Source organism: Hippoglossus hippoglossus, chromosome 16 (assembly GCF_009819705.1).
Source record: "Hippoglossus hippoglossus isolate fHipHip1 chromosome 16, fHipHip1.pri, whole genome shotgun sequence".
NCBI lineage: Eukaryota > Metazoa > Chordata > Actinopteri > Pleuronectiformes > Pleuronectidae > Hippoglossus > Hippoglossus hippoglossus.
Window position 1 is genome coordinate 3,957,631 of NC_047166.1, and position 24,790 is coordinate 3,982,420.

At 44.9% G+C, this 24,790-nt stretch overlaps 1 protein-coding gene and 1 long non-coding RNA gene across 2 annotated transcripts in view; one reads left to right on the forward strand and one right to left on the reverse strand.

Moving 5' to 3' along the window:
- Positions 1-22,626, forward strand: part of LOC117776258 (raftlin-like) — an 88,321-nt gene extending 65,695 nt beyond the window's left edge. Inside the window, exons 7-10 of the mRNA XM_034610047.1 lie at positions 7,736-7,854; positions 16,970-17,073; positions 20,905-20,980; positions 21,525-22,626. Of these exons, the coding sequence (XP_034465938.1) occupies positions 7,736-7,854; positions 16,970-17,073; positions 20,905-20,980; positions 21,525-22,217 (992 nt within the window). The 3' untranslated portion in view covers positions 22,218-22,626. The remainder of the gene's footprint in view (positions 1-7,735; positions 7,855-16,969; positions 17,074-20,904; positions 20,981-21,524) is intronic.
- LOC117776298 lies at positions 15,728-24,678 on the reverse strand. The gene is made up of 3 exons (XR_004616419.1): positions 24,479-24,678; positions 16,349-16,353; positions 15,728-15,738 (listed from the first exon to the last, which is right to left on the reverse strand). It is a non-coding gene; the product is annotated as an uncharacterized LOC117776298 (long non-coding RNA).
- Positions 24,679-24,790: the final 112 nt, after the last annotated feature.

A 24,790-nucleotide genomic window follows, 5' to 3' on the forward strand; every position in this document is an offset into this window, starting at 1 on the left:
GCGGCTCCGTGCTTCACTCCGACACAGGAGAAATAATCCAGCCCGAGTAAATAACAAGTCATAATTCATTAATCTGGAAAAGTCGACGCCTCAGCAACTCTGAAACACAGATAATTAACCTGATAACAAATTAGTGCCTCCTTGCATATTTTATGTCCTGAGAATGGAGTAATGAAGTGTATTATTATGATTACTTTTTTTTTTTTCTGCCTATTACGGCGCTCTAACATATTTTGCATTTTTTCATGCACGGCTACGACACGCGCGTCTCTTGAACAGTGAAATTACTGAGGAGAATAGAAAGCAGATCGACTGCATTATGAATCTGTCTCACCCTCCACTGACTTCTCGGGCTGAATTCAGCTCACGGCTTAAGCTCAGCCACTTTGGAAAAACCGACAACTTTACAGAGGTGAACGCTGCACTTTGTGGATTTGGGTCTGTGGAGAGCAGCTGGCAGCGTGACATCAAAGCGGCATCCCGTTTGTTGTTAGCAGCTAATTACATCAAACAGCCGTTGCAGCTCAGGGCTTTGGAATCAGCATCCACTCGTGCGCCGTCTCCGGATTTAGCAACTTCTCTCTCCGACAAGTTTGTGGATCAGGATGAGACGCGCGACGCGATGCAGGAGACCATCGCAACCCCTACAAACATCAAGGACGTGGTTGACAGCAGGGCGACACACGAAAGGGCGCCGGGCTGACAGAGAGTGACGCGTGCAGCAGGGATGGAAGGTGGCTGTGACAATGACAGCCTTGTTTTCAGATCTTCAGTTCGTCCTGCACGACAGGAACGTGTGTTCTTAAGAGTGTGACCTTCTGATTTTCTTTTACTCTTATCTTGTTGGACTGTTATATTTTTATAAAGCGGCAAATCTTTTAAAACCTTCAGACGTGAACTGACCTTCAAGACGTTATCCTGGAGTTTTCTGGAGGGGCTGTATATGAGAACACAAATGTCCGAGTCAGTTACGCGGCACATTGTCTTTAAATTCAATTTAAATTGTGATAACTTTGATTTATGACACTTCTGATACTATGATACTTGACTTTCCCGTTAGCTTCAGGACCTTTGTCGTCCTGGTCTGAACCAGAGACCCTCAGCTCAGAGTCCTGTGAACCTGCCTGATTGGAAAGTTGTAGTAGCTTTAATGCTGTGTAATCTGACACGGATTATCAATTCCAATTCGGCCTGTTTGAGAATACGACAGATTTCCCATCGGTCACTCAATCCCAAATTCAATAAAGATGCATTTCCATGACAACACAGTTGTGCTGCGAGTCAACATTAATCACTGATAGTAAACCATAGAGTGACAGTTATTAATTACTACTTAAACTCAGTAATTGATTGAAATTAATTGTCCGTGCGGCTCTGAGCCAATACTACAAATTATAATAGTTTTTAATCAAGATGAAAACTCTCGTAGAAAAAGAACAGTATGAGGTTCTCTATTATTTAATGCATTTACGATTTCATCTCACCGATCTTTATGCCCTCACCCTGCTCACAATCAAGTTTACTCCTCCTTTCGTAATAATAAGATTGATTTGCATGATTAATATGAATTATAGGCTTTTGAAAACCTCCATCCATCCATTACATATATATATACCGCTTGTCCTTTGAGGGTTGTGGGGGGGAGCTGGAGCAAATCCCGGCTGAGATTAGATGAGTACATCCTGGGCAAGTCTCTATGTTACCGACCCCCCCCAATCTTCATGTCTTTGAATTATGGGAGGAAGCCGGAGTACTTGGAGAAAACCCAGGCAGACACGGGGAGAACATGCAAACTCCACCCGGTCATGCAGGATTCAAACCGGGGAACCTTCTCTCTTTGCAAACCTCTGCACTCGCATAGCATTTATTGCAAAAAGCATTAAACCGACAGTTATGTACTTAGATATTAAACAGTCAAATATGACAAATTAAAATGCATGAAACCATAAGAGTCTGCTGTTGTTGTTTTTCCTTCAGTTCCAGAATATACATCACTTCTCATGTCCCTGCAGTCGGTCTGCAGCAGCTTGTCCTGGACATGTTACCTTCCTGTCTCCAGCTGTTTGTCATGAAGAGACACACACACACACACACACACTAAAACACGCCGTGTCCCCGTGCTCCTTCAAAAGATGGGTTTCCATGGTGAAGCAGATAGAGAAGGATCAGGTTGCGTTGTTTGTACAGACGTGTGTACTTGTGTGTATTTGTATGATGCATCACTCTCTCTGTGTAAGTCCGGTGTGGTGTGGCTGTGATGTTTTTTAGTGAGTTCAGACCTCGTCTGTGCCACAGGGTCCGATTTCATACTGATATTAAAATACAGATCCAAAGCTGCATGGAGCCACTGTCATAAAACACACGTTAAGGATTCATACACACATAAAATATCCCATATATGTACTTTATATATAAAAAGTTACTCATATACACATATTTTCATACTGTCTGACGCGTGGGGGGGTTTGTTTACTAAACCCTTATTAAGAAGTAATGGTGTTGGTGGAGAGTGGGCCTTTGTTACTCGTGTAGCTTAAGCTATCTCCAGAGCCACAATGAGGATTTGCAGCCCAGTTGTGAAACATTGAGCCGTTCATTGAAATTCCAATAAGGTCGTCTGCTGTGAAGAAGAAGAAATTCATGGAAGGGAAGAAAATGTTTGTTTCCCTGAGACTAAAGTGGATGAGAGGTGGAATTAGAACTCAGGGCCCTGTGTGTCTCTGTGTGTGTGTGTCTGTGTCTGTGCGTGTGTCTGTGTGTGTGTGTGTTTGTGTGCGTGCGTGCGTACGTGCGTGCGTGTTCGCTTATGAGCATATTTGCAGGATGCATGCAAGCTGTGTGACAGTTTCCTCGTCTGTTCACATAATGAAATTAGTTTACAGCTTCTCTTCACCTGTTCAGACATACAAGCGTTTAAATTTAGGCATTTCAGTGCAGTGGTGGTTCTAAACATGTCTGTGAGGAAACGGGCTGTTTGCCTGTGGTGGTGCTGGCTGCAGGTTCCTCTCTGAAACTGTAAAACTGTAAAAGTGACCTGCAGTGATTGAGTCACGGCGAGTAAAGACTCAATGCTGCAGGAGTCAGTCTGCAGAACCCTGATGCTGCACAAAGAGCTGTTCAAAGTTCAGTGAAGCTTGAATCTGGAGAATCAGTTGTCGTTGTGAACGCGCTGTTGTGGTGATCGACGTCATTTATGTTGATGAGTCCCAGCCGCTGCTACTGCAGAGCGCTGGTTCCTCAATATTACACACGACAAGAGTGGAGCTGATAAGATTATAAGTTTCAGACATATATGAGCCACATAGAGGCAGATTTATGGAATTATATGAGATAGATAAAAGTAAAACCTCTCAAAAATTGCATTATAACTTGTATTGTTTCAGCTAAATACTCAAAACCTTAAGATTGGAAAATAGATGATGTTCACAGTTGTGGATCTGAGAGTCCTCACTGAACTGTATTAAAAGGGTTATGATAATCCCTTTGTTAGATTTAAGCCCCACGGTGAGGGAGAAGAGAAACACCGTTAAGAGATTATCCACAAATTCATCTGATGCCGGAGATTTTGTGGCTGAGGAGGCGGAGCGGGTCTTCCACTAATTAACGGGTCGGCAGTTTGAGCCAAGGTTCCTTCATTCCTAACGCTGATGCGTCCTGATCACCGGGCTCCTCTGCTCTCCGCGGGTCGGACCAGCAGCTCGTATACGGCCGCCCACTACCAGCCGTGTGTGTGAATACTACAAGCATTAACTATTCACCTTGTTTTTACGCTGACAGATTCTGGAAATGAGGGTTGAATCTCTAAGTATATATATCTTGAAATGTTAAAAATATAAAATAGTTTGTGCACGATGCAGGTGAATGAAGGATAAATCACCCGTTAGAAAACAAGTTCCTCATCATCTGTATTTCTGTTCGTTGATTTCAAAGTCTCCTGTCGGTTCTGACTCGTCACGTGACTGCGCTCGTGTAATATATGAACATATGAACTGTAACCGAGTAGAAGATGGGAATCAATGAATATTAATGAGGATTAAGAATTCATTTTTTGGAAATGTATATTAATAAAGTGGTTGTTCCATAGCATGCATGCCTCTCCACTTGGGGGTTTCTACAGATTCCATCCTCTGCTCTGTCCCTGCCAGCCGAAGTCTGCCCGGTAACACACAGGTAACCGGCCTTCAGCTGCCAAACCTCTGGCTCCGCCGGGGGAAAGAGCCTCACGCACGTTACACGCCCTCGTCTCCGTCTCTCTCTGGATCGCCACTCGTCCTGTTTGAGATATAGATCAGCTGTCAGCGGCCTGTCTCCAGCTCTCAGAGGGAGTTTCTGACACGCATATTTAAATCATGTCAGCAGACGTGACCCCCGGGGGGGGGGGGGGGGGGGGGTCACTCTCCGGCTCCGCAGCGGTCAGCCGGACTTCAACTCACACACACACTCCCAAACAAACCAAACACTTTGAGTGATTCAACTGGATTAAATTACGCTATAAAGTGATAATACATCTTTTTTTATATTTAAAAAATCTAGTTTACTTCTGTTCAAGAGGACAACAGATATAGTCAGCTTGATGATTCAGCAAAAACTCATAAAGATTTTACATGGAAACCAACTACAAATCACTTCCCTGCTGTAAATCCACTATACTTTATTGAATTTTTGATGTTTTTATTCAGGCAGTGATCTGGGCCTCAGTTTAGCCCCAGGGTTAGGGTTAGGGTTCAGACACAGAGCGAACCACCTCTGCTTCTCGCCCCGGCAGCGTCTGAGAGAACTGAGCTGAGTTCTGTTCCTGGACAAACCTCCTCACTGCCCACACACACATCTTCACACGCTGAGCTCAGGAAAGGGCTTCTTCATAGTTTCTGATCTTTACTGTCTTTATCTGAATCCAAGTTCGAACATAAATGTATGCTCATGAAAATCACTGTTGCTGCTGCTGTGCCTGTGAGTGATGACTGATGAGGGGCCATGGTCTCAATTTAGAACTCCCCCCCCCCCCCGAGGGTTTATTAAAATAAAATAGTGAATGAATGAACGAGAGATTCGAGACACAATCGGCGAGAGGCTTTCCATTCAGAGATTCTTCTTGAATCATCTTGTCTTCAACAAGAAACAAATATCAAAGCCTGATGACTGACAGCTGAGAATGACTCACGATTTGTCAATCACGTGTATCGGCAGGACCTCGGCACCACGGCTCCACTCCACGTTCATTGCCGCGCAAACAGTGGCTCCATGCACAAGATGGTGTCCTGGTATCCAGGGTCATTTGGCGTAAATGTAAATTTGACCTACAGTTGATGCTGAAGATTCAACCTTTCATTCTGCTGGACTGTTAAGTAAACAACTGTAAAAGGCCGATATTGGCTTCGTAGCAAAAGCAAAAACTCCCATTCAGCTCCTTTAAGTCTCAGACAGGTATAAATGGAAAGCAACACAGTTTGGGAAAATACACTCCACAAAATCTAAAATGCGGAACCTGGTGGTTGGTCCTCTAATTAGTTCTGTGTATTGATTGGGATGAACATGGAACCAGGGCTGTTGTTTTCCACCGAGGGTCACATCTTGGGTGTGATGTGAACCTGTGGCATTGATCCTGTCTTTCTGAAGCCAGACTTTGACTTTGCTCGTTGCAGAAAGCTCCAGCTGAACAACATCCTGTTTGTTGATTCAAAAGGCTGCTGGCGAGAGACTAATGTGAAACAGCAGGTTTGCGAACATGTCCGTGAATATCAGGAACAAACTGATTTAATATGTGCAGCCGAAGACGTCACATCTACACCCAAACACACGCAAACCAGAGACTTTTACCAACTCAACACTTTAGTCTCTGGGTGCATGTTGCTCTCCTCTTGTCATTTGGGTGCTTTCAACGTCAACCAGTGTCACTCACCCATGCGCTGATGTGTCTCCCAGTCCCAGTGCTGTCACCCCCTGTTCTCCGTGCCACTGTCTATTTGCATGACCTTGACTATGCGAGTCAAGGAAGGGGCTGCAGAACAATTTCACCGAGGTTGCACGGAGGTTTTTGCAAGTGTAAACAACTTATTCTCAGTCGGCCCGCCGGCTGCTCGGCTCGGCTCTCAGTCGACAGGCGCGAGATAATGTTTATTCGCGCACGCAGCCGATGCATTCCCCTGACGGACTCGACGCCCCCAGCAGCCGACTGCTTCTCTTCCACTCCTCTCGTTCTCTCTCTGCTCTGCTGAGCGTCTGTCTGCATTATCACCAGAGACAGGCTTTGCCCCTGCAGAGCGACGACTCAGCCCCGTGTCGATCTCACCTGAGTGATCCCTGTTGTGCTGGCAGGGAACCGATGTTGGGCCTCGGCGCGTTGCCTTCCTCCCCCACCCCAAAAAAAAGACTTCGTTCCAATTATACAGGAGGTGTGGGGAGGGCTGACGGATGAGGTGGTGTAGCGTTGGACTCGGGGAGGAAGGGGGTGATGGAGGGGGCTGAGGAGGAGAAAAGGCAAAGGGACGGGATGGAGGTGAACAATGACAATGTCTGTATTTGAGAGAGCCAGTAGATGTCGGAGAGATGTCTTCAATTGAGCGTGCACTGGTCCTAAATGGGTTTTCACGTAGGGGGGGAAATAAAGAGCCTGTCATCCCTCAACTCTCTCTCTCTCTCTCTCTCTCTCTCTCTCTCTCTCTCTCTCTCTCTCTCTCTCTCACTCTGTCTTGCTCCGTCCCACCCTCTCTCCGTGGGCTCTCCAGCCGCCTCTCATCCCCCTATTATTAGGGCCCAGTAATGAAATGTGGAGTGTCTCGTATTGGAGCCTGGGCCCGGGCAAACTGTATTAGTGTGTAAATGGTGTGGGAGTAATGAGAAAGCACTAAGGCCGGCCGGGAAGACTGGACCACGGGGCATGTATTGTGTGTGTGTGTGTGTGTGTGTGTGTGTGTGTGTGTGTGTGTGTGTGTGTGTGTGTGTGTGTGTGTCTGCAAGTAATGTTTATGTGCATCAAAGAAATAACAACAGACACTGGGTCCCTGCTCACGGGGGCCAGACGCCAATCCTGCGATTGTTAACCCCCAACAGACGAGGAGCTTATACAATCTATCTGGTCAGCAGCACACGATCTTACCAGTGGCCTGCAGCGTCAACATCAACGTCTTTATGTGGCCCCCTCTTAATTCAAGTCTTTTTAAGGTGAATTATGCAGGCTTAGCAACAGGATTTACGCTTTAATGCCTCACGGACTGACTTCATTAGATCAGCGGCTACGTTTTACCTTCGCTAAAATCTGTCCGTCTCCGTTTAAAGCGCCGGTTCTCCGTCCTGATCCTCGGGACAAAGAGCACTGCAGGGTTTTTTTTAAATCCTATCAGCCGCTGCATTCACCTTGCTTCCCTGTTGTAATTAGCCTCTGTTTTGCTGTCAAGCATGAAAACCAGCGGTGGCTCTGGGTCCCAAAAAACAACCCCACTGATGTAGCGAGCGTAATGTCTCCTCTTCGTTCTCAACATCCCAGAAGGGGAATACCTGCTCTTTTCTTTTACACTGTCTCCCTGCATAATGTATAAAGTGCACATTGCTCATACAAATGGCCCACACCACGGGCTGTGTAATAAAGGGTTGTGTGTGAATGTGGCTGACTGATATCATTCCATTTCCTTTGGCCTGAAGGCGCTGAAGGGGCAGCACAGACAAGGCAGACACACTCCATCCAGTAAATACTCTTTTCACGGACGTTTTTCCCTTTTTTTCCTCCTCTGCTCTGCAGATTTGCTGCCGAAGTCGGTGGAGAGCGTCTTCATCTTCCAGGAGGCGAGCGAGGGCGAGCAGAACGCGGCCGCTCAGACGTATGACGCCATCGTCGTGGAGCAGTGGACCGTCATCGACGTGAGTGGAGAGATCTGTTCTCCTGTCGTCACGTTGTCACAGGTTTTGTGCTTCGTGCAGCGGAGAGGAAACTGTTGCATCATCATGTACATACGGCACCTGATACCGGATCTGAATGGCAGATTGAATTAACATGATGTTAGAAGTCATGCAGTGACAGGGGCAGGGGACAGGTTGTGATATCCCCTCTAAAAAAATCAGTCGTCAAGATTATGATCACAAGCTTTCTGTGTTTAAACTGAATCCTAGAAACTTGATTGATGCTGAACTGCTGGTTCAGTGCTGCTCGTATCAATATCGTCCTGTTCAATCAATATGTTTAATCTGCGCCCGTGAGCCGGATTTACAGCACAAATCCACTGGTCTACTTTTATTGAAATCAGTTGTCACTCAGATGTTGAGGCTGTTCACACCCCACCCCACCCCCCACTCACTCTGCAGCCAACCGTTCTCCCAACAACCCCCGAAGATCTCGATTTATAGGACATGTGTAGCGGTTGCTTGTGTTATCAGGATCAAACCTTATCTGCCGGACGATTAGTGTCTCTCCTCAGCTCAGGTTCCAAGTTGGAAATTGATTTTGTTTCAGCTTTTTGTTTAGAACTGAAGGTTTTGCAGCCATTTCATTGCTTTTCATCTGTATGTATGTGTGTGAGTGTGTGTATGCATGTGTTTGTGCGTGCAGCTGCTGTGTGTGTGTGTGTGTTTGTGTCCACTCAGTGGACGGGCTGGGGTCTGTGTGTCTGGATGTGTTTGCCGATGCTATCTCAGTAATTGAATTTAGACTTTTTGTGGCCCGGGGCTGTCCAAGTGTGAAAGGAGACTTTTGTCCATGAAAATGTGTCTCTCCGAGGATCCAGCACGGAGCTAATGCCCACGTGTGCCAATAAAAAGACTCCTACGCTCGTCCGGCGGCGGCGGGAGAACCTCCTCCCCTCTGAGATGAATGGTAGCACTGTGACAGCTTAATGGATTTCAAGGCTTCCCCCAGAAATGTGAACAGAGAATGACACCGAACCGACGCCCAAAAAGTTCCAGGAGATCCAATCAACTTTTTTTTCGAAAAACCCGTTTCCCCCGAGCGATCGGCACCGCGTGGAGTCAGATTGACAACACGCTCGTTCACAAAGGGGCGAACAGTCTCCCGCCATCCAGTGTGATAACCGCCTGGAATTAATATGCAGAGTATCCTCTCAGCTCATTATTGTTTCAGTGCCGGGAAAACTACAATGAAAAATAAGGCTGAATATTGATTGCGTGTGGGGTTTTTTTTCCCGTTCCCCTCCGTTCTTTATATACATCTCCTAATGTTTAACAGTGTTATTCATCCAGACGCCTGACAGGTGCTGGGAAGTACGAAGATCGCAGAAAACAAGCTGTTCCACTGAGGGCACGCAATCATTTACAGTGTCGTCAAGTGGGAGGGCGTCATCTCAGGGACGCTGTCTGACGAGGGGAGAAGAATTAAGGTTTTTTAATTGTTTGATTTATAAAACAAGTCGCAACTAATCAGAGGATTTGCATGTGAAATGCGTGAGTCAGGGTTTTAATGGCGTCAGCTCTACAAGAGATGGGATTTGATTCCAAAACATGATCGTGTCACTTGCCCAACACTGGTGAACAAAACCTACAAATATCTCAGTCTCTAGAAATTATTTCATAAATATTATGATTATTTCTTACGTTGGACAACAACAATTTTACCCAAGACTGACCGTTGGGTCACATTTATCTTATTTAGTTTATTTAGTTTGTTGCCAAAGATGAACTAAAAAAGATTAGTTTCATTTAGTCGTACTGAAAAATTACACTCATACAACAAATGTGACAAACATTCACATTGTTCCAGGTGAAATCCAAACAAATAAGAAGAAATTTAAAGACGACAGGTGCAAGTGTTTCTATTAAACAGCAGCGGAGCGCAGTCGAGAGATAAGCGGCACAAACACAGCAAAAATGCATATGATTAGAGCCCAGAGAAATAAATTAACATCGTACAAACAGGCTGTTCAACAAATTAAAAACATGCATATATTTAGTGTCAGGGATTTCTCTCAGCTTTCAGATTGTGCACAGATACATCGAAAAGGAACACAAAGATTGTCGCAGTTGCCTGAACACGACGAATGTTTATTCCTGAGCGAAGTGACCTGAGCAGGAAACATGCAGATGGTGGCGAGCCTCAAAATTAATAACACATCAAGGGCCTCCGCTATGAAACTTCAATTAGGGCCGGCCTCTCATCTCGAGCGTCCTGAGGGAAAATGAATACAGGAGCTGCCTCCAAACTAATGTGCTGAAAGACCCTTTTTTTTCTCCAATCAGTAAGTTTCACAAGAGCAAAAACCAAACAAAACGTGTTCTTCTTCACTTCGCACCTCGGCTCCGCTCGCTCTTTAACATGTTTGCTCACACTGAGCAGCTGCAGGAGAACTTGCTCCTCGACGGGGACGAGATGCATTAACAGGAAGTTGTTGTGTGTGTCTCAGTCTTTCTGCATCCAGATGAAACAGTGAAGGTGCGTGAGAGTCCACATGCGTGTGTTTTATTAAAAGACAAATTGATGTTCACTGTAGCTCGGCAGACGTGTGTGAGTTGTCTGAGGCGCTTTTCATCTTCTTCTTTCACGCCTCGAAATGTTGTGATCCACTCCGACGCTCCCAGACTCAGCAGAAGGAGCAATATGACGCACACGAGGCAGAACTGGGTTTTAAATGCTAAGATTTTACATCCAACATGTGCCACAGAGGAAATATCTATTGGATTGTGGACAGACGTGTAGAATATTTGCCATTTTACGTTTTGAAAGTTATATAGGGGGAGTTCTGAGTTCGTTGGCTATTACTAGCTTCACCCAAATCTCTGACCATCTGTTGCAGAGACGTGTTATAGACAGATTTGAAGTCAAATGCCCAAACTGAGATTTCACTTGAGCAATTATCTTGTAATTTCTTCAACAAGAACTCCTGCACAGCCACAGGCGACTTTATAAAACTGATCCAGGGGCTGTTTTGCTCCTCAGGACTAAACTAACTTTGACTTAAAGACGACGATCAGGGCTCGAGAGCTCAAAGACTTTTTGTAAATCACAATAAAAGCCCATGATCAAACTCCCCCTCAGTGGTTTGCACATGATCTTGGACTTTGTAAAGATGCAACCACCCCCCAATACAAAGAGAGTGAAATCCCCATAAAACCTAAATTATGCAGCAGGTCACATATTGAAATGTTCCTCATCACAGCAATAACACAAACATGCATTCGTTACTTCAGTTAGTTGCTGAAGAAATGCAACAAGGCTCAACATCTTCAAGGAGATGATTTACTTCTGTGTATTAGTCACCAGAGCTTTATATACATAACAAAAACAAGACATTGCAACCCAGCTCCCTGGTCACCGAACAATCAGCTTTGTTTATTAGCGCCGCTTGAACAAAGAAAATCACTTGTTTTATGATCTGGGTTCTTTGTTAGAAGCTAAAAAACAGTGTTATTTCAGATTTTACATGGATGCTGCAGCGTATTAATGCAGATTTAATGGATGCTTCATTCTCTGTTTTCTCAAGGTGTCCTTCTTTTTGAGCACATTTCTATCTGCACAAGGTTTTTTTTGAGATTCCTGTTGAAGCCGCAGTGTGATTGTCAGTGAGTAAAAATGTTTCTCTCAGCCTCTTCAAGCGCGGCGGTTTGATGATGTCGCAGCCGCGCTCGCTCGCTCCTTGATCTCCACAACTCGTAACCCGAAAGACACACCGGGAGAAAAGTGCAGTAAAGAGAAAAGTGTCGACTCCTGCAGAAAAACAGACACCCTCAGAGTTAATATCAGTGCAGCTGAAATTCAAGGAATGGCAGTCCAAAGTCAAAGCAAGTAAAAGGAGCTTAGCAGAGCTGACACTGTTGTCTCCCCGCCGCACAAACCGTCTCCAGCTTTGAACAGCAACACTTCACAGTCCCCTGAAACTGAGTCATGTCTAAAACGGGATTAGGTCCAGATATCACAGCGTTGGTGTGGCAGCGAGGAATCTTTGAAGAAATTGTTTCAGGCGTAGAAAAGGACACCTCAGATCCACACGTGAAGGTGTGTGTGTGTGGGTGGGTGGGTGTGTGTGTGTGTGGGTGGGTGTGTGTGTGTGTGTGTGGGTGTGTGTGTGTGTGTGTGTGTGTGTGTGTGTGTGTGTGTGTGTGTGTCTCGAAATTAGCTTCACGCAAAAACCACTGGTTACAGATCCGTCTTCCTCTGGATTCGCTGGAATCGATTTGGCGGTCGGTGCCACGAACACCGGATGCAGATGTGTTGTGTTTCTGCTAATTTCAGACCTCGTGCATGAGTCACAGTGCGGAGTAAGTGTTGTGTTCTGTTGTGTTTTCCGTGCCCGTGTGCATGCTGTGGCCTGCGTGTTGTGCAGAGAGCTGGTCATTAGCGCGCACGTTGCCTGTCCCTGATATCTCTGTCCTCCCTGGCTGAGGTGAGAGAAGAGGTGACCTAGATAGAGGCAGAGTAATTTGCACCGTCCAAGTGCAAGTGAGAGATCGCGCCCGCTCTGTCGGACAACGTGAAGACGATGCTGATAACTGCAGAGCAGGAGGGCGGCGTTTATAGGTTGCAGTTGTTTTTACAAGGTAGAAAATAATAGCTCGTAACTTACAGGATGGACTTAACAGGCTTGTTTGAATGTTTAAGCAACAGTGGTGAAAAGAGACTTCCTGTTTTTACGCAAGTACCCCCCCGTTAAAAGGTTTTTTTTTGTAGTTTCCTCTCACTCTAGTCGAGGGTTGAGGACAAAGGATGTTGCACCTTGTACAGATCGAGATTGAAAGATTTCAGACTGGAGTATTCAAATTGATCCCACTGGTTCCCACAATTTAAGATCTCCATCAAATGGTCAATTTCCACCAAAAGAACGGTCTCTATCTGTTAATGCATCTGTAAAAAATCTAATAATGTAACATTGAAAAAGAAATATCACTCACAGGGGCAGAAACGACTCCTTTTTATGTGGATACCTTGAGTGAATTCGCATATTTAAACTCACAGGTTCATGATTTCACAGACTTTCTCTTCTACTTGAGTATTGTCACATAGTTTTATTGGTTCTTTTACTCCAGTAAAGAGTCTGAGTTCTTCCTCCACCGCTGCTGAGCTACTACATCGTGCAGGACCTTAAAGAGTTTCAGTTTCATATGGGTCCAGGCGAGAGGGACGTCTGGAAAGAGCCACTGTGGTGCACCTGCAGTTCATGTTCAGCCTGAACTGAGGTTATAAGAGAAACTGTCTTCTCTTTGTCTCTCGCTCCGCTCGTTCCTCTCGTCTCTAAAGTAGGTTGTGGTTAAAAGAGTCATCTCAGTTAACCTTAAAAAAAAAAAAGCACATCTGGTTTTGAGCTCAGGCAAATAAAAAAAAAAAAGCAGTAAACAGAGAGAAGCTCTGGGCCACACCTGTCAGAATTTAGCTTTTGGCCCTTTCTCTTATTTGAATAAAATAATTAGGGGCTGCTGCCTTAAAGTTGACGACTTGTCTTCAATGCATCTTGTTCTCTTTTCCCTCGTCACTGACACAAGATGAACAGGAACAAACGTATGCGTTGGCTGATCCTTTGTTTTCCTAACTACCTCATCATGTGTTATCAGGCTGCATAGTTTACTTCTGACTCAAAAGTCGGCTAATGCCTCATAAAAGTCTAATTTTGGGATGTTCTCTGTGTGGCTTCTATTTAATCTCTGTTATTAATGAAGATTTGAGCCAGAAAAATGTCCCCTGGTGACGTGTAGGCGTCTTTGGAGAGTTAGGAAAAACAAAAGTATTGGACAAATTAAAATTCTGACCTGGTGATGATGACAGATGAAAGTCAAGGGGATCAAAGTTATTACATCGTGTGGGAACCTGGATGTCTGCTGCAACTATTACAGCGACCTGCCGTGTGGAGCTGGTTCCCTCTGAACTCCGACCTCATGGTGGAGCCAGTGGAAACGTCAGCGGAGCACAAAAGTTAGGATGGTGCATCTTCTGAGGACCGTGAATGTCTGCACAACATTTAGTTGCAGTCCAGAGGAGAGAGAAATTTGAATGTGAACCAGCAAACGCTACCAACTAATAAATAGAATATGTATAAATGACTAATTACTTACAATTAGATAAGTGGATCTTACAGGGAAATTGTTTTGTCAACTGTTTTCTCTAAAGTCTGATTTTTCAGTCTCTAGTTTAAGAACAACATAAACAGCAAGTAAATATATATTTAAACGTCTACAATTACCTGACAAACATTTATAAATCTGTTTATTTTTTTCAAGCTGGCGAAAGGTTTTGAAAAAATCCATGATGAGTAATCGAAACACAAAAGTGAGCAGGTTTAGCTGCGGGGAATATATGTAAAGAAATAGCACCAATATGAAATATTTATCTGTGATGTTTTTAAAATGGTCAATTACAGTTTGAAATGGTCGTCGCGCCGCCGCCGGTCTGTTGCTGTGACAACGCTCAAGGTTGAGCGAGCCTATCAGGATATCTGAGGTACTTGCTGCATCATTACTGGACTGTGGCTGCAAAACCTGTCGACCCCACGAGTCTGAGAAAACACAGCCCGATTCTGAGCCGCTGAAAAGACAGATTTACGGTTTTTTTATGTCTGTCCTGCAGAGCTGATGGAGGAGCTTGATAGAAAAATAATGGCGCTTTGTTTTTTGTGGCGCTGACTCCCAGAGTGCACTATATGAACTCTGCGTCGACCTGCAGCTGCTCCCTCCTCTGCCACCGGCTGGACGACAAGAGTTTAAGTCTTATATTTCTGAAAATGATAAAAAGAAAAAAGAGCAGGTTCAACTGCCAAAATATTAAAGCAACACTGTGTAACTTTTACTGAGCAACAGCGCCCTCTGCAGCCACAGGTGGAGATTATTTCTGTTGGGCTCCGTGTGGAACAAATCCACCAAACTCTGCTTAGAAATCCTCATATTTCAAAAGTTTCCACGCTGAATATTGGAGATAAACTCCGGTTGTTGTTACTCTTTTACAATTTCAGCTGCAACTATCAGTCAGTTACACTCACACTGACACGCATTCTCACATTCAGCCCCTCTGGAAAGTTTCGGGAGATTATCCGGAGTTCAACCATCAAACTAATTTCTGAAGCTTCTATTTTAAGGTATAAAAAAAAGGTTGCATAAGCAGTTTTTTGTTTTACTTATCACCTGGGAAAACATGTTTTTCTCCCCTCCTGCTCTTTAACACGGTGTTTGGCTCAAGGTACAAACCTGTTAAACTGTGTGAAGACGGCTAGAACACACCTCCTCTGTCTTCTCACTGTGTGATCCCTCTGTAAAGTGTCCCAGATCACATCGGCAGAGACGGCCGAGGTGATTACTTTCTTGTTTTTGAGCCTCTCCGGTAGATGCAGGAGTGCTGATGCAGCAAGGTGGCCCCGCATAATAAGTCGGGGGAGCAGCGAGCCCCTCTGCGGGAGCTGTGATTAACTCTCACCTACTCCAAAGAACAGCAAAGCCATTACAGAAAAAATTATTTCTCAATTTACTTTCCGGGAAGCCTTTGAGTGCGAGAGCGTGTTTCTGGGAGTTGTTCCAACATAAACCCCCCTCCGAAAAAATGTAGATGCGCCGCTCCCTGTTGGAACTGAGAAAGTAATGCTTGTGTAAATAACAGTCTCGTATTCCAACGATTAGCAAACCTACAAGTTAATGTGCGACTGCTTCAGGTCTGTTTGTGCACGCGCCGTCAACTCGGTCAATACAAATCTGTGGACGAGAAAACGAGGCGCTGTGCGGTGGAGTGGGTTTAAGTGTTTTGATTGGAAGTCTGTCTCACGGCAGACAGTGAGCGCTGCATGCTGATCAGTCGCTCTGTCTCCGAAATGTTCTCACTTTTCAATTCTCTCTGTTGCCTGCGACTGGATCCAGCTGCAGAATTAGAAGTAGTGGTAGGAAAAGCACTGCAGTACAATAGCAGTAGCAGCTACTGGAGGTGAGTAGGGGGCCAGGATCTGTGTGCGATGGAGGCAGATGATGGTGGGTGTTCATTATATGAAACCTTTGGCGGGTGCAGCTTTAATTAGTTTTCACACTTCTCAGAACAGCGGAGGCTAAATGTGGCGCGTGCAGGTGTCGCCTCTGCTCTTCAAAGGTTGATCAGCTGCACGATGAATATTCTCGGTGGTGTGCTGGGTTCGTGTTTGCGTGCCTCGACTCGGATCGGGATTCGCTCCGCACCACCGAGGAGAACGGTCTGGAATTCATGCAAAAATCTGCAACGGCCTGCAATCTGCAACGGCTGAGACTTGTCAAGTACATTTTCTTTTTTGCGTCGTCCACATCTTTACACGTGTTGTGAGGAACACAGGTTTTTTTTATTGCTTCTATGTGAGGGTTTGTTTTGTGAGTTTTCTTGTGCGTGTGAATGCAAATGTTGTCGGGACGAGACTGACACGTGTGTGGTGGTTTTTCAGTTTCTACAGATTACTAAACCACACACACACACACACACACACACTTCCTGTCCCTCATACACAACAAGTATGGTTGTGTGTCTGTCTGTGTTCTGATAATTACAGGTGTGTATTTCCGCTTGAACAACTTTTTCACCCACAAGTCAAGATAAACATTTTAAAAGTTCACTCCTCCATCTATTCTTGATTTAAATGCGTCTCTGACACAATGCGACTGTGGGACCTGAAAGTCACAAACACCAATAATACAATTTGTTTCACATGAGCGACCCGTTTATTCAAGGACTCACTGACTTGTCATTAATAGACCCGGTTGCCGTGTTGACTCGTGGCCACCTGGGAGTTTCAGTTGCAGCAGATTCACATCACAGGTGTTTTTTTCTATTCTTTCCGTCGGTCATCGCTGTTGAAAACCACCTCTGCAGGCTGCACACACACACACACCTCAAGTAGAAGCATCGTATCGGAGAGGAAACGTTTCTTTAAATGAGATCCGAGTGATGCTGAAGCCTGATTGCATCTCATACGCTCTTGCTTGTATTTAATGGTTGTGACCGCACTCCGCTCCCCAGTGCACATGCATATTGAAGATGGTGACTTTATGTGTGCAGAGCTGTTTGGTTCCAGGCTGTTGCTGACGTCTTGTTTTTTCCTCACAGGGGCTGCAGGTGAAGGCTGATTATGTTCCCCTGCTGCAGTCGCTTGCTACATACGGATGGAGACTCACGTGTGTGCTGCCAACTCCTGTAATCAAGACCAACAGGTAATCACCCATATCTGACTATTAAAGGGGCAGTAATGGGCAATCAGTGAGCAATACCGACCCCTGTTGGCAGCCAACAGGAATTACAACAATATCACCTTTGCTGCAGGGAGGCAACTAGTGCACAAAGTGATCACTCCCTCCTTTACTGTGCATGCTACAGTTTTTCCTGTGAACACTTGATATAAACTGTAAGACCGAGTATGTTGGAGTCAAATGACAGTTTTGACTCGTGTCTGCGTCAGCTCGGGCCTGAACTCTGAGCCGAGCGGCAGCAGCTGTGACGGTTTAAAAGCTGCGGCTCCGACTGCGGCTGGAAAATCTCTTCACAGAAACACAGGGGTTCTCAGCTGAGCTCATGCTGACTCATGGCTGTTGAATGAGTGAATATCCGCTTATGGTCAAAGGCCTCGTATGTTCTCAGACTCGCTTCAGAATCTGCTCCTTAACTCGCTGCTGATGTTCTGTAACAAACACTTTACTACAGCACAGCTCACTTTACTTCACTCTTTAAAAACACTCTAACACAGCATTAATTAGTCTTTATTTATATATTCAGCTAAATAAACACATTTCCAGAAAAGGCTGACAACTTTAGTTGAAGGAATCGTGAAACTTTAATGTTAGTTCATCAGTATCAGTGCAACACAGCAATTATTCAAGTAACCACATAGAGTTCACACTGTTAAAATAACAAGTGTAAAATTATTTAAAGTTAGTTCTCACACGTTACTTCCACGGTTGAGCTGTTAGATTTGTCAGTGGTGCCTTAACACAGCTGTCACCGTCCTTCACACCCACACGTCTCGTCTCTTATATTAACCACGTGTAGAAATAGAAAAGACACAACAGTTTAAAACAGGTGGACACTGTTACACTTTGGATTGATTTGCTCTGTGAAGATGCAGCTTCAACTCTGTCTCAAAGCAACACTCACATGCCGCCGAATGCAATTTCAGTGCCTGATGTGTGGACAAAATCACCTCTGATGTGAGGAGCAGAAATAACCCTGGAAGAACCAGATGGGTATCTTCCATATTTATGGACATTTCTGCACCAGATTCCCTTTTTTTTCTGTGTTTTCTGCCGCAACTCAGGAAGGAAACTGTGTCTTGGGAAGCACAAGAGGAAATTTCACTATCGAAACATCACAGCTTCAGCTCCACTTCTTTCCGCCGTCACTTGCATTAGAGCGCTGTAGGGAACAGTACGTTCATGAGGAATGATCTCATGTAAATGTGAGCATGTAAATATTGCAAACTTGAAATATGTGAATCCTCTAACGAAATGCTACATGCGTGTCACACTGATGTAACTCGCATGTAGCATTTCCATGCACTGACTGATCGTGTGTTCAACTGGTCATGTTCCCTGCTCTTTCAGAACACAGCTGATTAATTACCTCTCTATTTTCATCCTTTGTTTCCCCCCCCCCACCCAACCCCCACCTCCCCTCCCTCCCTGCACTCTTTCAAAATGCCACAACGCAACAGCACAACACGGCTAATTAATCAGCGTCGGCCTAGATACAGTACGAGACGCCGCTCGTTCCTCTTCCTGCCTGGAAATAAACATTTTTTTTGCGAACCGAAATTACAGTTGATGATCTATTTCAGATTAGCGATACTCATTACACTTGTTTTTGTGATGTTGACTCCTTCGTTTTTTTTTTAAATAGCGAAATTTGCAAATGCAAACGCTTTTTTTCTCTTTTCCCGTTGACTGAGGGTTTGCAGGCTGCACTTCATCTGGAAGGGGTCGGGATAAGTGTCGGTGATCTCAGCGGCGTCTGAAATTAATGCTAACTGGTGCTCAGCGGCTCCTCCACACAACATTAATTCATGTAGTTGTCTCCGAGCATGCATTCACGTTCGCCGCATTCAATTAATGTAGATGGTAATTACGTTTTGGAGCCATTTGCTACAGTAAATGTGAACGTCTATGATACAAGGGAACATAGGGGAAACTAGACGGTTGAGAATAATGTGTTAATTATTGAAAGTACATCGAGTTTTAATCTTATATACTCGGAAGAAAGATTCAAACTCCCATGTGTCAGTTTAATTGTAAAGTGGCTGTAGGATTTTGCAGCAACGTGCAGGTACATTCACTATAAATAGACGTTTGCCATCGCTCTTCTATACGTCGGAGTTATAATAGTGCGGCCGACACTAACAGCCAAGAGCAGGCTCAGTAATAACGCCTGTAATTTTCTAAGTAACCTTCTCCTTTTCCGGCTTCGTGGGCCGCGGCTTTTTGCCGGTAACTCCAGTTAGTTTTCAGCTTAGATCCGGCAGGAGGCCGTCCGGCATCCTTGACAGCCTAGAAAATAGCTTATGGATGGTGGAAGGAAGGAGGTAATGGAAAAAAAGAAGTTGTGCCGAGGCTTTGAATGGTTTAGGGAGTGAGCTCCGTGCTGGAGGAGTCTCTCAAGTCCATTTGATGTGGAGAAAGGGGAGATTTGTTGCAGGCTTTTAGGAATCTGCGGCGATCATAAAGCTGCCATCTCGCCTCACGTGCAGGGTTGAGCGGGCAGCTTAATTTAAGGCAACATGTAACCTTTGTGTGTGTGTGTGTGTGTGTGTGTGTGTGTGTGTGTCTGCACGTGTGCATGTGTTATTGGACTTGTGTCAGACAGGCAGCGGGACCATCTTCTTTTTAAACCTCGTCCCATAATAGCGAGAGAGAAATTGAAGGGATAAAGCAGAAACAAACAATAAAACTGTCAAACATCAGCCGCACACATCCCGAGAGATAAAGGCAGAGAGGTAGAACTCCGCCGGGCGGTGGGAGCTCACTGGGCTAAAAAAAGGGTCCGTTTATGACAAAGATGAGAGTAAGCGTGAGAGACAAGAAGCCCACTCAGAAACGAATGTGCATTTGCTGCCATGATTAATCTGTCAGCACCAGTCCTTGTGCAGATTATCCTCCTCAGAACACAGGAGAGCGACACGTGCATGGGACGGAGGATTATTTTTGGGGGTCGAATTAAGGAAAACAGGGAGAAATGCATGTTGTGAGATTTGGAGGGATGATCTCAGACATTGAGGCAAACCGCGAAAAAAGCGTCCTCGTGGTGTGCGAGGACGCTTTTTTTCGTCTGACTCCGTGCAGCGCTCGGACAAAATGGAGGGAGATGATAGAGACAGATGACAGCAGGAAAGAGGTTGGGCCCACAGATGAGTCTATATCCTTAAACTGTCAGATAAGAGAGGGAAGCAGACGCAGTCGTCTGATTATCTAATGTGTGGATCGCTCCCTGATATCAGGTTTTAAATGAAATGAATCGTACACATTCTGTATGAACCCGTGTTCCTCTGCAGCATTTTCAAGCACAAACAAACATGAATCATGAATCTGTCGGGTTTTTCTTGTCATTTCTAAATGTTTACATTTTAAAAAGGAAGCGGGAAAAGTATTATTACGAGAATAAAGTCATAATATTAGGGTATGTTTCATGTTACAGGGGGAATATCAGAAAATCCCTGTTTCAAATGAAGAGTGCTAGTTTCACAAATAATGAAATAATCATTTGTCACATAAGCATCATATTATCACAGTATCAGGAGTCTTTTCTGAAGAAAGAACCAAACTAACTTGGAGGAAATTGCTTATTTTGTCGAGGAGTAAATGTTTGATACATCTGCGACTTTGACTTTCTTCTCGTAACAAGTCCTTACACTCAAAATCTCAGCATTTCTTCTTCAGTATGACTTTAATAATCCACCGTACAACACTCTTGATTTAAGATGTAAAAGAATCTCAATCTTGTTGAACTGTCAAAACGTTTGCGCTGATGTGTGGTTTCCTCTCTCTGTCCTCCTCTGTCAGTGATGGAAGTCTGTCCACCAAACAGATCGTGTTCCTGCAAAGACCCGTGTTGGGCCGAAAGAGGAGGGAATCCAAGGTACCTGCACGTTCCTCCCTGCATTTCTTTTTCTGTCAGTTGTTCAGTCACGCGCTCAAAAAGCCAACAGCTCTTTTTATTTTAAGTAGACAAATAAACACAAATGCAGAGAAACTCTTCTCTGTTTGAGATGTGAGGATCTCTTGGTTGATGATGCTTTCTTTGCGCCCCTGAATAGTGTTGAATTGATATTTTAACTTCCATCACAGCAACAAATTTAAAACCCCGCAGCAAATCTAACAAGATTTTCTTTGCAGTTCAATATGTCCCTGCAAGTAATTGAGGACATGTTGCATTAAACATTGGCCTGTTTGTCTGGTCGGACTGGAGCCACCTCAGGCCACAAATAACTCCTCTCAAAATGGCCTCAATTTCCTTCTCCGCATCACTGAGACTCATTTGAATTAGCAAGTAATCCCAGTGCAATATTGAACCCACTGCGATCTATTCTTAATTAAGTCTGTGTGTAATGCTTTGTGCCCGAAAGCGTGTGTTTAAAGACGTACGACGCATTCCACTAACATGCTAACGTCAATGTTTTCAGAAACTGATCTTCAAGCCCCGAAGCAAGTCCAACAAGAACTGCATCAAAGAGACGGCGAAGAACAAGAAGAAGAAGAAAACAAAAAGCGAGAAAGATGCAGAGGATCCTAAGATCATTGACGACGGAGAGAAGGCTGAGAAAGAGGAGGAGAAGAGCAGGGAGGAAGGGGAGGAAGGGGAGGAAGGGGAGGAAGGGGAGGACGCGACATACGGAGATGCGGTGAGAGAAAGTGGGACACTGGAAGAAAGGGAATCGAGGTGTGAAGAAGACGGAAAGATTGATGACGGGATTGAGATCAACGTAGAGACTGTAGAAAAGAAAGATGGAGGAACGGAGACAAAGGACAAAGGAGCAGGAAATGGCTCAGAAGAAGGAGAAGAAGAAAAAATAACATTGAATGGAGAGGGATCAGAAGAGAATGGAGAGCCTCTAGAAAAGAGAGACGTCCGGGAAGTGGCAGAAACTGTTGCGACTGTGGAAACAGAGAATGAGACCAAAGAAAACGAGCACACGGGCGTAGCAGAGGTTGAAGCCGCGATCGAAAACGGCGTGGAGGCGGATGAGGAGCGAGACGAGGGCGGAGAGGACGCCATCAAACGCAAGGCGGAGGAACCGGCCGGTGTGGAGGTCAGCGCCAAGGAGATTGTGGCAGATTCACTGACCAATCAGAGCCCAGAGGAAACTCAAGAGTAGCCCCAAGTCGAGGTTTTATTCCCCCACCCTACCTCTCAAATCCCCCCCAATCCCCCCCATCCTAAGATCTGGTTCACAGCGTTGTCCCTGATCCAAATTAATGGGGCGTCGATCCCCATCGCTGCAGCATTGTCCAAACCTGCCCCCCCCCAACCTGCCAAAGTGTAGCTTCAGACAGATTTCATGTGATCGCAGACATCAGTCCTACTGTACAACCACACATACTGAATGTATATATCATTAACAGGCAGGGCTGGTGCGTGAGAGTCAAAGTGGAGTCACTGGAATAACTGGACGAGGACCAACGATAATATCTGCAAATGAGCGACAACTTGAAATTAAATTAAAAACCTGGTCACATCAGAACCTAGAACAGCAGTGAAATCAGGAGTTGATTGGTTCTCAGGGGCAAAGTTCAAATTCAACTATCGTACCTTAGCGCTGTTGCAACATCAACTTTTCTTCAATCTGTTCTGTCGGCATAAAAACTATTTTACAAAAGAAGAATAGTTTGCAGACAGCTATGAGACAGGAGTTGGTAAAAATTCTTGAAGAAGCTAGCGTGAGCTTATTGTCTCAATAGCGACAAAGCTAATTTGCTAGTTAGTCCTAAGAACTTTTTTTTCAACCACTTAAAGAATTAAAGAAAAGATGTGAAACCCTAAAACTGCTTGAAGGACGTCATTGGCTCAATACGGAGATAAAAGAGAGTCAATTTTGCTAGCACGTTAGCAGTTAGCTCTCCAGATACAGTAGTTTACCTTCTAGCCATGCAAATATTCATTTCTGGTGTGGCCTGGTCTTTATAGAAGGGGTCAGGGACATCACAGCATGTCAATAAGTTCAATGTCTAATACACGAACAGCAGTGATGCTTCTTAAAGTTCGAGAACTTACCCTTTCCCCCCCCATCAGCTCGTGATACCCAGATATGGCGTCTACATTACGAGAGGTACCCGACAGCTTGTGCAGCTCTGTCCAGTTTCTGAAGCTGCGGAAAAGACGAGTCAGGAAGAAACCCTGACCAGACACAGGCCTGCCTCATCCACACGACATCCACACGACGTAAAGCCCGGGGGGGGAAAAGTGTCCTACGTGATCACAGACTTGTTTCGCCGTTTTCTCCTCGGTCCTGTGCACCACGAGTGAGCTGTGATGTGGAGGGAACTCGGAGGGAGGAGAACGCTGACAGAGGTGATGGGAAAGGCGTTTGTTGCGACAGGCAATCCAAAGTAGGGTGAAGAGATAATTGTTTACGCTGAGCTCTAAGCCGTCAAGTGCTTCAAAGAGAGCCGATAATCACTCTTTGGTGTGGTGTGGTGTGCTGAGCTCACCTTGCATACAGAATGTTCCATAATTCAAAGCCAAGTTAGATAAGGATGTGAAATTCAGCTGAATGTTTGCGGCTCAAGGGCAGAACTCGTACTTACACTCACCTAGTTTGTTTTTACACGGAGGGGGGGGGGGGGATTTATTTCTACGCAAAGTTGCATTTTTAATTACATTTCCAGTCAAAGGCCACGAATAAAAAGTGCGGAGGGTTAAGCTGCGTGGTCCGAGCTGGACGCGTGTTGTTTCCTCACTCCCAGCTTAGAGATCGAGTGGGAGAGACAAAGAAGGAGGTGGAGAGTGAAAGAAATAAAGACCCGAGAGCATAAGAGCGTCAAATAAAAGCAATGAATAGGCTCATTTGAAGAAACATCCCACATTTCCCCCCACCCCCCCGTAGAGATTTCCTTCATTATTTCACCTCCAGCTCGGAGTACACCTCTTACCAGACATCATTTCTGACAATAAACCAAGTCATAACGCGCCGCCTCACCGCGTCGTTTCCATTTAAGAGAGGCGGAATGTGACGCAGGGAGGTGGCAACGTTCACCATGCAGAGATCTCATTAGCTCACTAATGGATTCTGTTAGTGTGGTATCTGTCAGGAATCATGCATTTATAATGGAGGTCACTTATTAGGAGGGATGTATTGATGGCAAAATAAAATAAAAAACAGCCTTTAGATTTGACTGTAACGTCACCGAAGCATCATTTGCACTGCGGAGGACGACTTTGTGTTTAAAAAAATGCTGAATTTTTTTGCAGAGATATTTTCCACACATCAGAAAAATAGGTGAGAAAAGCTGTTTATTGAAATGTTAGCATTCGGTTAATCCAGAAGTTAAACTGTCTCGCTTTATGCAGACGTTAGTTTCTCGTCATTTGGATCTTTTGCTTTTAGGAGAACGGATGATACCTTGACGAAGGTGAAACTCTTTTCGAGTGAGATCGATTATGCTGAATAAGTGCTCTCCTTTCTTTTTTTGGGGGGGGGAAGGGGGATTAATCCACCCGCCGCTGAGATTTTTCAATGTAAAATGGCAAATGTTTTTTGTGTAGAGTAGAGTATAACAAACTGTGACCAGTGTAGCCTTATTACTATACTGTAAATGGCCCCGCAGCCTGCTATTAGAGATGGTGATTTCAATGTTACATGTGTGTTCTAGTCCAACAGGAAAGTTTTGCTACCGTCAGTGTTGGTATTTTTGAAGCTGTCGTCCCCTGTTTTTCTTGCTGGAGTTTCGC